Here is a 12,847-nt window from a genome sequence, read left to right on the forward strand (position 1 = left end):
GTACTAATACTACACTGTAAGAATACTCCTTTACAAGTAATGAAAAGTATGTAAGTATAATCAGGAAAACATACTTAAAAGATCAAAAGTAAAAGTACTCAGGAGCATGCAGACTCGGGCTCAGGCTGCCACTATGATACCATTGGATTATTATTACTCCTGCTTTAATGTAAAAGCAGGATTTTTCTCTTGGTTTGTAAAAAGTCTGAAAATAGTGAGAAATGCCGTCACAGTTACCCAGAGCCCGAAGTGACACCTTCACAATGCTGGTTTTGTCCAACTGATAGTAAAACAAAATAAATCTAAATTATTAAAACAATAACATCTGAAAAGCTGATTATCAAAACAATTGCTAATTTTCAGTCAATTACTCATTTGAGCTGTACTTATATGAACTGTTTGATAGTTTTATTCATAATAAAACATCATATCTTATAAGCTCTTTGTATGCAAAACTATCTACAAAAGTACAAATCTTGATCTGTAAAGTAGCTAAAGCTGTCAGATAAATGTAGCGACCTAAAGAGGACATTTCTCTCTGAACTGTAGTGTAGAAAGTAGAGCAGGAATAAAAAGTGGCATAACAGAGAAAGTACCTGAGATTTGTACTTAAGTACAGTACTTCAGTAAATGTACTCTGCATTCTACCACTGATCCTGACCTACGTGTAGCTCTTGAGGCTACTGTGTTTATAGAGATGGACACTTGAGTCCAGTTCCTTCTGTACCTTCCTTTTTTTTTTTTTTTTTTTTTTTTTTTTTGTTATTTGTTCATTTTGTTTTTTTGTTGGACTTCTTGCAAAAACACAGTTTTTAACATTGCTTCTAATTGTGGGTTTTTGCCTCGGGCGAAGTTGTCTGGATTTTGGATTTACCAGAACTGTGTATAAAGGGCTCAGGGGACTTTGAGTTTCAAAGAGGAGGGCTGTGTTTTTTTATTCAGTAACAAGGCTGCAGTCAATGTTCTTTGCAGAATCATGTTTTGCATGCGAAATTAGCCTTAAATTTGATGCTGTGCTACACGCTTAGCACCATCGTAGGCCAAGAGTACAAAGGTGGCCCTTTTCATAATGAGTTCTTTGTCCTTAAGTTTTTTGTTGTTGTTGTTGTTGTTGTTGTTGTTGTTTTTGCAGAGCTTAGTACATTTTACTGCTGATACATCTTTATATTTACAGTAAGGAAGAGCTCACTTATAATAAAATTTCAACATATCACAGGTCTACTGATACTAACACAACCACACAAGATGTTTTGGAGTCAAGCAGGACTCTTAACAGAGCAACAAAAACAGCTTTACTCAAACTCATGTGTTCTTGCTTGATCTTTGATGAACAAAGATTGTTATTCAAAATGTACGCCAGAAAGTCTGACACCTCACAAAGTAAAAAAACAAGCCTGGAAGTGGCCATAGCTGCTTTGAAAAATAAGAAATCTGATTTTAGCTGAAACCACACCAAGAAGGAGCGTTTAGACTTTCTGTAGTCTGGGCTGAATACTTCCTTCCAAAGATTTCAGAGTTGTGCAACGTTGACTGACACTGTGGGAAATGTTCCAGAGGAAACGCAGGTTGGACGTTATCCAATACAAAATAGGAAGTGAGGAGAGACGAACCTAAAACCAGCCCAGTGAGGTCCAACCAAGAAAAGCTGAAAAAGCTCTGAAATATCTGGCACCGCATCATAATCAGCAGTATCTGTGAACTTCAAGCTTCATCCAGCACCTCAGTATTTTATATGTATTTAATTGGCAGCTTTTACATTGATTTTCTCATGTGCACAAAAAAACCCCAACACAACACATATATGAAATACTGATGTACTACTATCTACTCTAGGATGTTTCAGTGAAAATAAAGGTACTTCTCGATTTACATCATGACATATGTACATTGCTCGGCATCTCACTCACGTCCAATTCAGATGCAAGCACATTTGAAATGCCTGAAGTCGCATGAATTTGCGGTCTGTATCTCTCACTATAGCTTATATGTTATTCTAAAATCATCACACAGTTGGCAGTGTAGGCTGACTGCTACATATAGACATGGGAGAAGCTCACGTCCAAACGCTCGACAGGAAATGAAAAGAGTAAGCTGTGCCACACACACACACATACACACACACACACACACACACACATATGCACACAAAATCCTTTCACATTGTTAAATATGAACCATTGTTGATCAAGGATCCACATATTCCCCTGGCTGTATTCCCTGCTCCTAAATCACAATGAACACTGGTTATTCAATCAGATTTTAGTGGAACAATCACATGCTGTCACTAACTGACAGCTACTCTTAGTGTGTCACAAGCTATGGCCAAAGCACGGAGAGGAGAACAACGTGGCCATTGTTTGCCTCCTCCACGGCCGATTGAGCCTGTTCAAGCCAGTGAAAACACTCACACTCTTCAATTAAGGTGATCAGGCAAACTTAACCTAACTTGTCTGGAGTGCTGAAGATGGGTCGGCTGTCGGGCTGCTTCCTCTGAGAAACCATACATGCAATGAAATGATGAAAAGGAAGTGAACCTGCTGACAAAAGTGACTGAAATCTCCGCAAAGGACAACACATTCATTCCCACAGGGCAGTGCTATATAATAAACATAGTGTACAATATATAACTATGAACAGTCAGAGGAAGGGATGAGCTGATTCTCCTTTGTAACAGATTAAAACTCAGATATGTAACAGTCAGAGTGAAAGACAGTCCTCGAGGGAGTGAACTTTTATGTGAAGGTACAGCTTTGGATGCTTGTGTGGTATGTTGACACGTTTCCTCCTTTCATGTCTGCAGTCGGTGTTAGACGTGGCAATTTCTAGTCATGGTCCGCAAAGAAGCAAGTCACATGCTCAGTGCAGCTGCCTGTCTGGCGAGCAGACGCGACGGGCAAAAAATAGCTGTGAAGGCGACTCTCTGCAACTGTCCGGCGGTTGAGAACGAGCTGTGGCGCTCAGGCCATGCGAAACAGCTGATCCCACGTTTCCTGATGCTTATTGATGAGTGACTGATTTGCTGATTGGTTGGTGGTTAGGGCTTTCAACAAAACTGGTAGTTGTTGGTCTTCATCAGAGGCTGCTCCTCTTCCTCAGGGTCACAAGACCGGTCACAGGGGCCGTCGCAGCACTTGGGCTCGTCACACACTTCACCCTCTGTGACCTGCTGCTGCACATTCTGGTAGATTAGCTGTGAAGAGGCATCGTTTGGAGGGTGAGACTCCAGACAAGAAAGGCCAAAGTTCAGCGTCATCTGAATATTATGGTGTAATGATGAATATTTTATATGCAGTGGTGCAAAGTAAATAAGTACATCTACTTGGGTACTGTACTTCAGTACAATTTTAAGGTACTTGTATTTGAGTACTTCCATTTTCTGCTATCTTTTACTGACATTGTACTTTTTACTTCATTACATTTAGTTAATAACTTAAGTTACTGATTACTTTGAAAATTTACATTTGAACTATTGATGCCCAGGGTTTGATTCACAAGCTACCCAATTTATTTTCACATTAATGCATCAATAATAATATAATACACATCATTCTGAAAAGTGTCATTCTGCATGATAAGCACTTTCACTTTTGGAACTTGAAGTATAAGTTTACTTGTACCAAACAGAGTATTTCTACGAAGTGATGTTGCTACTTTTACTTAAGTACTGAGTATATCTTCCACCTCTGTTTGTATTTAAAACATCATGTCATTAACACAGATTCTCATTTATGTGGCTATATGAGGATGTTTCTTTGTTAGAAATAGTATCACAAATGAGATCTGCTAACAAAAAAATCCAATTCCTTCAATAGGTTTGATAGCACAGCTAAAGCTGTTGAGTCTATGAGAGGATGAAGTGAAAAAAGGAGGGTTTTTTAGGACATCTTGGAAGGAGCGTCACATGCTTCACTCCATGGACGGTTTTGGCAAAGCCAGACTGGAGTCAGCCTCACCTGCTCCTCCTCAGACGGGTCCACGAGTAGTCTCTCTATCATCTGAGTGATCTTGCTAAATGTTGGACGCTCTGTAGGCTCCAGATTCCAGCACATCTTCATGATCATGTAGCTGAAACATAAGTGAAACATATTTAGAAAACTGTTTTATTAGATATAGATATACACTTTCGGGGGGTTATGTCCTGTAAACTCAGTTTTCACTGCTCAGATGTTGTGGTGTAAAACCAAGAAACTGTATAAAACCAAATTAGACAACTAAGGAGAGTCTGGTGACGCAGTTTGTTTAGAGAGGCTTGTTCATAAGAGCCCCTGCCCCTCGAGTCTCATTTTTGTGCCGTGAAATAGCAGTTACAAGGCTTCCTCACTTGGAGATCATGTGGCTAACAGGCAGAACTGAGGCCTGACTCACAGCAGAACAACAGATGATTAGGCCCTGACTCAGATTCAGTCCCCTCTGTTTCCACAATATAGTTATTCCGGGTAGTGTGACAGCCACACCAAATCAGCATACACAGATGTTCAGCCCCTCTGAGATACTGGGAAAAACAGTCTCTTTATTTTGTTCACTTCGTTGGCTCGTTAAGTTTGGAGTTCAGACTTGTTGTGTTTTGAGTTTGGGGTGAGAAGATCACCCAAAGCGAACAAATTAAAATGAGGAATAATGGAAGCACTTCATGAGGTTACCTCATGTGTCATTTGTTTCAGATGGCAGATAGGCGGGCAAAGAAAAAAGGACCTTTGTTCAGTCACGATGAACATTTGGGAAACATACTGTTTGAACGGCCCAATCCTGAAGCCTACTAAGAATCAGCTATTTTCATAAATCAGTCATTGTTAAAGCTTGTGTCAACTTAAATCTTAGTAGCTGCTACTGCATGTTAGAAGTGGGTCTCACCAGTTACCAAGAATAACCACAACATTAAAACTGCTGTTTCTCAGAGTCTGTTGAGTGCCCACCTTCGACACAGTCGCAAAAAACCCAGCTTATAGTCATTTGATTCTCCAGTAAAACTCAACTCACAATCAAGTGACACTAAGAGGAATATTAACATTGGCTGGACAAAAAAGTGTTATAGAAAGTTGGGAAAAAGCAGCTTTGCTAATCTTTTCATGAACCAGACTTGCAGGGTGGACCTTACATCTCAGGAGGGGCAAAGTCTGGTTGGGACATCTGGTAGCCACGCTTCACCATCTTGTAGAACCTGGAGTCCACAGCCATGCTGGGGTAGGGGCTCTTGCCTAATAGAGAATAGCAAAGTTTTAGCAAGCAAGTCAGGAAATGAATGTGAATGTAGAGCACATATGCATGTGTCCTGACCTAAAGAGAAGATCTCCCACAGGAGGATGCCGTAGGACCAGACGTCACTCTGGACGGTGTAGACACAGTCAAAGATGCTCTCTGGAGCCATCCACTTCACTGGCAGACGTGCCTTCATATGCAATTCAAAAAGCACAAAAAGTGTTGTTTTCCATCCAATGTTTAATTTGGGTAATGCAAAGTAAATGCCAGATCTAATATACTCAACACCTTACATTGCCCTTCACTACGTAGTTGGAGTCATTCATGATGTCTCGTGCCAGACCAAAGTCACAAATCTTGGCCACTCTATGGTCAGTCAAGAGGACATTCCTAGCAGCCACGTCTCTGTGAATACACTGCACACATACACACACACACACACACACACACATACACGGTCACAGTTTGCCTCGGGTTGTAGTCTTGCACATACAATGTCAAACTATGCCAGTGAGTTAATATGAAGAATGTAATAGGAAATACCCCTCATGCTGCCGCACAAATTATGTCACACCCTCAATTCATCATGGTCTAACAAGAGAAATGCTTTTTCGCTGCTTTTTTTAGTGAAATGACTTTCTTGGTTGTAGAATTCCTCCTTCATCACAGCAATTGCTGCTGTAAATGATCACAATAGTATTTTCTGGTTTAGACGTCTGCACACATAAATCTTCACTGCGGTAAAATCACTCACGTTTTTGGCAGCCAGGAAGTCGAGGCCCTGAGCCACTTGAAAGGAAAATCTCAGCAAGTCATCGATATCCAGTGGCCAGTCAACGATCTCCTCACACACAGAGTCTTGGTAGGAATCAGACAAATAATGTGAGAAACACAGGTGGCAAAGTGGCTGCTGCTTTTCATCTGTATGCTGCTGCACAATGACTGACTTTGTGTACATTTCAAAGGGGACTAGGTGAGAAGGTTTTTTACCGCGGGATGATTCCATATTTGGCAGCTGGCTGGGTCTCATCTCCAAGTAACTGCTTGAAGACGTACTGGAGATACCACTGTCACTGTTGGATGGAAAAAAAACAAGAGAGGAAAGACAGAGTCGAATGTCAGAACAAACAGAAAACAGAAGCTGAGTTTTTTCCACGAATCCTCCGCCGTTAGACTGCACGTTTGGTGATGTACCTTCTGATGAACTGTCTCTTATCGCAGATGTTCTTGTAGTCATTGGAGTTCTCCATAATGTCGGGCATGTTCATAACAAAGTTCACAAATGTCTCTGCCTTCTGGCGAAGGAAGTTCAGGAGGTCGCCGAGGCTGCAGTACTCCGTGATCACAAGCACTGGTCCTGATGAGGAAACATACCACTCTTTCAACAAGGAAAACATGTTTGCATGCAAATTACTTCGTTATGCTGGGTTTCCTATGAATCTGATGACTCAGAACTTTCAGACATATGACTGTGCTATATCTAAATTTCACAGAACAAAAACAGGATGCTGTCTGACCTCCATAGGTGCAGGCTCCCAGTAGATTAACAATGTTCTTGTGGTGTCCTAAGTGGCTCAGGATCTTCAGTTCAGACATCAGAGCTTCCCTCTCATCTGAATGGGCACTGGCTGCAGAAACACAATACAGATTGTCATCATATCATCATCCCATGTGATCATGTGAAAGTTGTGATTTAGGATTTCTCCATGTGACCTTTTCAGATGCCTAAATCAGACATATTTTCCATTTTTTCTGGAACATTCACACATTTGCCAGTCACTCTGACTTGCTCTTGTAAGCTCTGTCAACTCGAAGGTCTTGACATCGGCTCACCTTTTAACATTTTCACGGCTACACGCATCACATTATCCTTCTCCTCTCCCAGACCGTAGGCTGTGGCCTCAACGACCTTTCCGAAAGCTCCGGCACCCAAGATCTTCCCTGGTTACACAGACAATACAACAAGAAAGAATGTAGCACCGTCCAGATCTGTTATTCATAATCTATTGATACCTAATATATTGTTTTGTTTTTCTGATTTAGTTGTAGGCTAACAAGGTGCAAACCTAGCTTCAGCTTGTCTCTTGGAAATTCCCACTTCTCATTGTAAGGCAGCTGAGTGGGGTCAATGAAGGTGTAGTTGTTTCCATCTCTTGCCTCAATAATCTTCCAACGGATCTCATACCTGGGTTTCTGAGTAAATAGTGTAAAACAAAACACTGCAACCAAGTAGCCCATGTCCCTTGGAAATATTTGGATGTTACATCATAGACTACTGTATGTTTTGGTGATTACATCTTACCTGCTTATATTTGTAAAGCAGAAAAACCAGTACCACAAGGAGGATGGCTAGAATGCCTGTTGCTCCAGTCAGGGTGGAAGTGAAAAGCTTGTCTACACAATCAGAGAAGGATCAATATTAAGACTTTCCGCTGGTGGATTTTGCATACTGTTTGCACATGTTTAGTTTAATGCAACATTGAGCTCCACAACATGAAACAACAGAATTATGTAGTTTTACAACAACTACAAAGTGATCAGCTGACAATGACAACTCAGTTTCACAAACGCAACATTTAATTTGGTTGACAGCATCCATGTGACTGTAGAATAACAAACCAAGAACAGAACCTGCGATCACATCTGGAAAAAGTACAAATGACCATCATCCGAAGCTCACCGGAGACCTCCATGGCAAAGGTGTCGCTGCTGACGCCAACAAGGTTGAAGGCCACACACTCCACCGTCATCCTTTGGCTGGATGGCCCCACGGTGAGGACGCTCTCCACCTCCACGGCACCGTACTCCTCCCTCTGGACTTCCACTGTAGGAGCCTGGAGAGGGATCGCCATCTGCAACCCGGTGTGGTTCTCAGTGCACCTGCCTCATTACAACACATATACAGTTAGACAAAGGCCCCAACAACCCTTATGACTAAAAGTGTTGGCTAAAGGTCTTCAATTAACACAACCATACCTGATGACATATTTATGACTACTGTTGCCTGTGCACTCATACTTACGTTGGCCGTATCCCAAAACACTGGTACCAAATGATTCTGGGAGCAGGATAGCCAAATGAGGTGCAAGTGAGTGTGGTCACATTTTCCCACCTCACCACAGCAACAGGTCTCTCTGCCAGTGAGGAAAGACCAACAGCAGTTATCAGCTTTGAAAGAAACATGAAATCTCCTTTAACCTGAGAGAACAGCACCATGAATGTGTTAACTGATTTAACTTGTGTTTCTGTCACTTACGATACATTTGGACCTGGAATGTGATGGATGCGTTGGCCAAGTCGCTCTTGGCATAGAAGGTGTATTCGCCCTGCTCCTGTGCATTCATTCTCTTCAGATGCAGACTGGCGTGGTATCTAAAAAAAACACACACAAAAAAAACCCCCACAAAGGATCTTTAAACTGAGAAAAAGAGGAATGTCTACAGGATCCAAAGTGACTAAGGCTGCGGTTTGAATTCAGACAGCTCCAATGTATCATCGCAGAGTATGTCAACAAATTAAAAAGAGAACACCACTCTTCCCTCTAGCCGCAGTTTCATGACCTGAGAGCATATAATGACCTTGGAGTTCCCTGTCAAATTCACCCAAAATGCACTGTCAGCATACTTTAAATGTAGAGTAGCTTCCCATTCCTGTTGTGCACTTTTTGTTTTTTGTTTTTCATTTAAACTGTGCTGACATCTTGGAGCAATAAGATGGAGCAGTTGGAGGCCATTTTTGTGAAGGGTATCCTCTCCTGTCAGCACATGTACCTGTTGTTGTATCTGATGAACTTGTGCTCCTGTGTGGACTTGCTGAGAGATGTTGGGGTGAGCCATCTGTGCTCTGTGATGTGGGGGTACGCCTCGATGAGCAAGCTGAGCTCCAAGTCTTCTCCCTCATTCACCTCAACCGAAAGACCGTTGTGGGCCAGCTGGGGGGACAGCTGGGGCTGCAGCCGGATGTAGGGTTTGTCTGTTTAGGAGAAACCAAACAATTTGTCTTCAGCAGCTGATAAATGTCCCAGGCTTTTCAATAGAAGACATAGTAAGAGTGTTTCTGTGGCTTACCTACAACCAGCAGGTATGTCGTTGAACTGTTCACCCCTGCTTCATTAGTGCCAATGCAGGAAATGTTTCCTGTGTCTGCCAGGTCCACAGCAGCAATGGCCAGTATGCTCTGTATGTCCAGGCGATTTTCTCCACTGGAGCGAACCTTCTCCTCTACCATAGCTTTCTGAAGACAAAACGAGGAAATAAAAGTTAAAATTTGGACTGCGACCACGATCAAGAAAACTCCCAATATGCCTCATACCGACCGACTTTGTTGAGTATTTCCAGGTGACATTGTAGTTGAAGTTGGGGTTGTGTGTTGTGCAGCGAATCTTGAGTTCCTCCCCAACAATGCGCACATATTCATCCGTCTCCAAGAAGACGTAAGGAGGGAAACGAAGTTCTAGAGCGCAAGAGAATCATAAATGAGAATCTAGATTCACATATCACTTCAAATGACTCTATGAGAGCTTTGGGTAATTTTTCCTAACAACCAAGTGATCTCACTCTGAATGACATTGATGGAAAAGGCCTTGGACATCCTCTCCACTCCGTTGACCTTGGCTGTGCAGACATAGTCAGCATTGAAGCTTGGGTGGAGGCTGTGGATGAGAATACCACGGTGCCGGTAAACCGTGAAGTTCATCCCTGGTGGCACAGTGGTGCCATTGTCCATGCGGAGGCCCAGGTCTGTGGCTGCTGGGTCGGTCAGCAGGCAGGGCAGCAGGCAGTCCTCACCTTCCTTCCTTACCACCCGCAGGGACATGCTGCTGGTCCAGAACACACGGTTTGGATCTAGTAAAGGAAGGCATGAAGATTGGATTATAGAAAATGTATGTGTGGACAGTGTGGGCAATTATCCATCCAAGCACTAACAACTCAACAGTAGGAAGATTGTCCTAGCACTCTGTCGACAGAAAAATTGGACTCTCATTTATCGGAGCTCACCTTTTACATACACATGCACTGAGGAGGTCAGATCATGATGCTGCGCCCCAGAGGTGTAAAAACACTTGTATGTTCCTGTGAATTCTGCAGTGGGATGCTCCACCCTTATGGTTCGGACGTTCCCATTGCCCTTGGAAATGTAGCGTCTGTGTTTGGGTAGTCTTGTTTGCCAGCTTACAGGCCCGTCACCTTCACACCTCAGATTCAGAGAGGTCCCAGGTCTGACCACCACCTCAGAACTGCCCACCACCTTAGAGTTGAACTTGATCACCGGACGCCTCCAGTCCGCTGAGAAGCAGTGAAAATATGAATTAATGACTTTCTAGGTAATGGAAACACAGAAAGAAAAACAAATTATTCAAACAAGAGTATTTTTGCTGTATTATGTGTTTGCCGATAATTGAAGACTTTGTTTTTGTTTTCGCTGACTGACAGCCCAATCATACCATAAACTGTAGCACACCATAAAAACTGTAAACATAAAGCCTCACATCTGTTAATGTTGTATTTTTAATTAGGGCATTGAGTTCAGCGGGGCAGCACGGTGGCGCAGCAGGCAGTGGCTCCAGCCCCCCTGCAACCCCGAAAGGGATAGTCGGGTATAGAAGATGAATGAATAAATGAATGAATTGAGTTCAGCCAAATATATATATATATATATATATATATATATACACACACACACACACACACACACACACACACACACATATATATAAGAAGACGTACATTTAAGTTTTTTTTATCTATTTTTTTGCAAGTCTGCTTTATTTAGATAGAGTCAGCTGACCAGAGACAGTAAAGACAGGAGACAGAATGCAGCAAAGGTCCTAGCCTGGAACCAAAACCCCAGCCACCTCAATACATGGCACATGCTCTCCCATTTGAGCTACTGGTGTGGCCCACATTCAAGAATTCAATTTTAAGCATGGAAAAGGGAGTAATGTTTTTATGCATTTTTCAAGGAGAAACTGCTCAAAAAAAGAAACCTGAACTCTACGGGGGTGTTCAAGCAAGATTTAGAGATAATAAACAATGCTCTCTTTATTTTATTATTCATTGAGATTTTTTGGGATCAAGGTTGGATCAGTTTTTATTAAAACATTGACACTGGAGACACTGATATGCCTTTCCTGTTAACCTTTAGGTCTCTCATTTAGATTGAGTCCACACTAAAGGTTATAAAAGTTTCCATTTAGAGGTTTGGACAGTGTGTTTTGAAGCTTGAAGCAGAACTGAGATTCCACGATCAGCATTTTTTTCCTTTCAATTCACCACAGCACACAAGTTAATGTAGAGAGACCAGGAATGAAATGTGATTTGAAGCCAATCAGCATTTCAGTCCTGAACCTCTTTCTTGTCAGCAAACAGTTGCCTTTCTTATCTGAATGAACAATTCATCTGACATCGAAATGACCCCAGTCACACCTCACACATCAACCAAAGAGCAAAGGATGTTCACTCAGTCAGAACTAAACCAAACAACAGACACTTTTCTACACTCAAATGCAAATACATGAAATTGCAATTTGATGCCCGGCGGATGATACCTATATTTGGTGCTCAAAGTCCAAATCAAATTCGGGGAAAAAGCATCACAAGGATGACCCTAAAAACAATTCATCATGCTGCAATCAATTGTTCTGCTGATTACACTCAACAGAGTGTCAGATTCCAGATGCAGAGCATTTCTCAGATCCTCTGCACTGACCACGAGTTTATGCCATGAAATGTGCGATTAAATTCACAGAGCTCCATACACAAGCAGTCATGTTTGACTAGAGTATTACATTAATAATTGGCTTGCTGTGGTACAGACAGTGATTTTCACAGTTAATCCTATATAATATCAGACTTTACAGCTTTCCAATCAATATGAAAAACAATAAGTTCAGCATGCTTTGTGTTTTTTAAGAGCCCTCCTCTTTCACTCTCACTGTTTTATTCCAGATTGTGGACTGAACATGAAACAACACCAAAGGCACTGCAGCTGCAGACTTAGCATTTGTCTGGCTTTACCTGAAACAGCGGAGGCCACAATCCCCATCAGCAGAGTGAGGTAGGACTGCATCCTGGATCAGCTTCGAACCTGCTTTTTGAACGCTGGTATTCGCGTGTTTGCTGTGAAACTCTTCTTTTTATAATCTGCAGACAGAAATGAGTAAACCGCCTCAGAAGTTTTGCTATCACTCACCCCCCTCATCAACTTCTCTTTTCTGTCTCCTCAGAGCAGCTTTGCTCATAAAAATGAATCTATGCTCAGCAACAATCTGTTCGACTGCATGTTTGCATGCATACATTAAAATAAGGAAAGAGACAAATGTGTGAAACACTTTGAAGAAGTATTCCATGATTGCAGTTAAAAATACAGCTGAATTAGGCAGGATGGGAGCGTCATTCATCTATTTGAAAAAGACTCACCTGCAGATATCTTCAGCTTAACAGAGAGCTATGATAACTCCCCTGGGTTTGATGTTTCCAGCATCCAGAGCCAACACTAGAGTCCCTGCCTCTCCCCCTGCTTGTTTACTGTCTGTTCACAACAGAAGTCATACAGAGTGAACGTGAAATCTTTCAGACAGAAACTGGTGGAGGGTGGAGAGAACTCTGTGTGTGTGTGTGTGTGTGCCTGTGTCTGTGTGTGTGTGTGTGTT

The 12,847-nt window shown here is 42.1% G+C and overlaps 1 protein-coding gene across 1 annotated transcript; it reads right to left on the bottom strand.

Annotated features, from left to right (window-relative positions):
• Positions 1–1,248: 1,248 nt before the first annotated feature.
• On the bottom strand, positions 1,249–12,690 carry csf1ra (colony stimulating factor 1 receptor, a). The gene is made up of 22 exons (XM_076739705.1): positions 12,615–12,690; positions 12,213–12,338; positions 10,194–10,481; positions 9,753–10,040; positions 9,512–9,648; positions 9,264–9,429; positions 8,967–9,168; positions 8,453–8,568; positions 8,219–8,330; positions 7,877–8,076; positions 7,499–7,590; positions 7,263–7,389; positions 7,030–7,137; positions 6,714–6,824; positions 6,391–6,553; positions 6,187–6,269; positions 5,951–6,054; positions 5,490–5,612; positions 5,275–5,386; positions 5,096–5,195; positions 3,954–4,065; positions 1,249–3,190 (listed from the first exon to the last, which is right to left on the bottom strand). The coding sequence occupies exons 2-22, from the start codon at positions 12,262–12,264 to the stop codon at positions 3,044–3,046; spliced, it is 2,943 nt and encodes a 980-aa protein (XP_076595820.1). The 5' UTR covers positions 12,265–12,338; positions 12,615–12,690; the 3' UTR covers positions 1,249–3,043.
• Positions 12,691–12,847: the final 157 nt, after the last annotated feature.

This window comes from Chaetodon auriga, chromosome 9, assembly GCF_051107435.1.
Source record: "Chaetodon auriga isolate fChaAug3 chromosome 9, fChaAug3.hap1, whole genome shotgun sequence".
NCBI classification, from domain to species: Eukaryota; Metazoa; Chordata; class Actinopteri; order Chaetodontiformes; family Chaetodontidae; genus Chaetodon; species Chaetodon auriga.

What these genes read in the sequence shown, in the direction of transcription:
- csf1ra (XM_076739705.1), bottom strand. Translation starts at nt 12,264, where the DNA reads ATGCAGTCCTACCTCACTCTGCTGATGGGGATTGTGGCCTCCGCTGTT. An exon ending in TGTTTTGGGATACGGCCAAC is followed by an intron (nt 8,077 to 8,218) that starts GTAAGTATGAGT and finishes GTAATGAGGCAG; the next exon opens with GTGCACTGAGAACCACACCG. An exon ending in CTTTGCCATGGAGGTCTCCG is followed by an intron (nt 7,591 to 7,876) that starts GTGAGCTTCGGA and finishes CTGATTGTGTAG; the next exon opens with ACAAGCTTTTCACTTCCACC.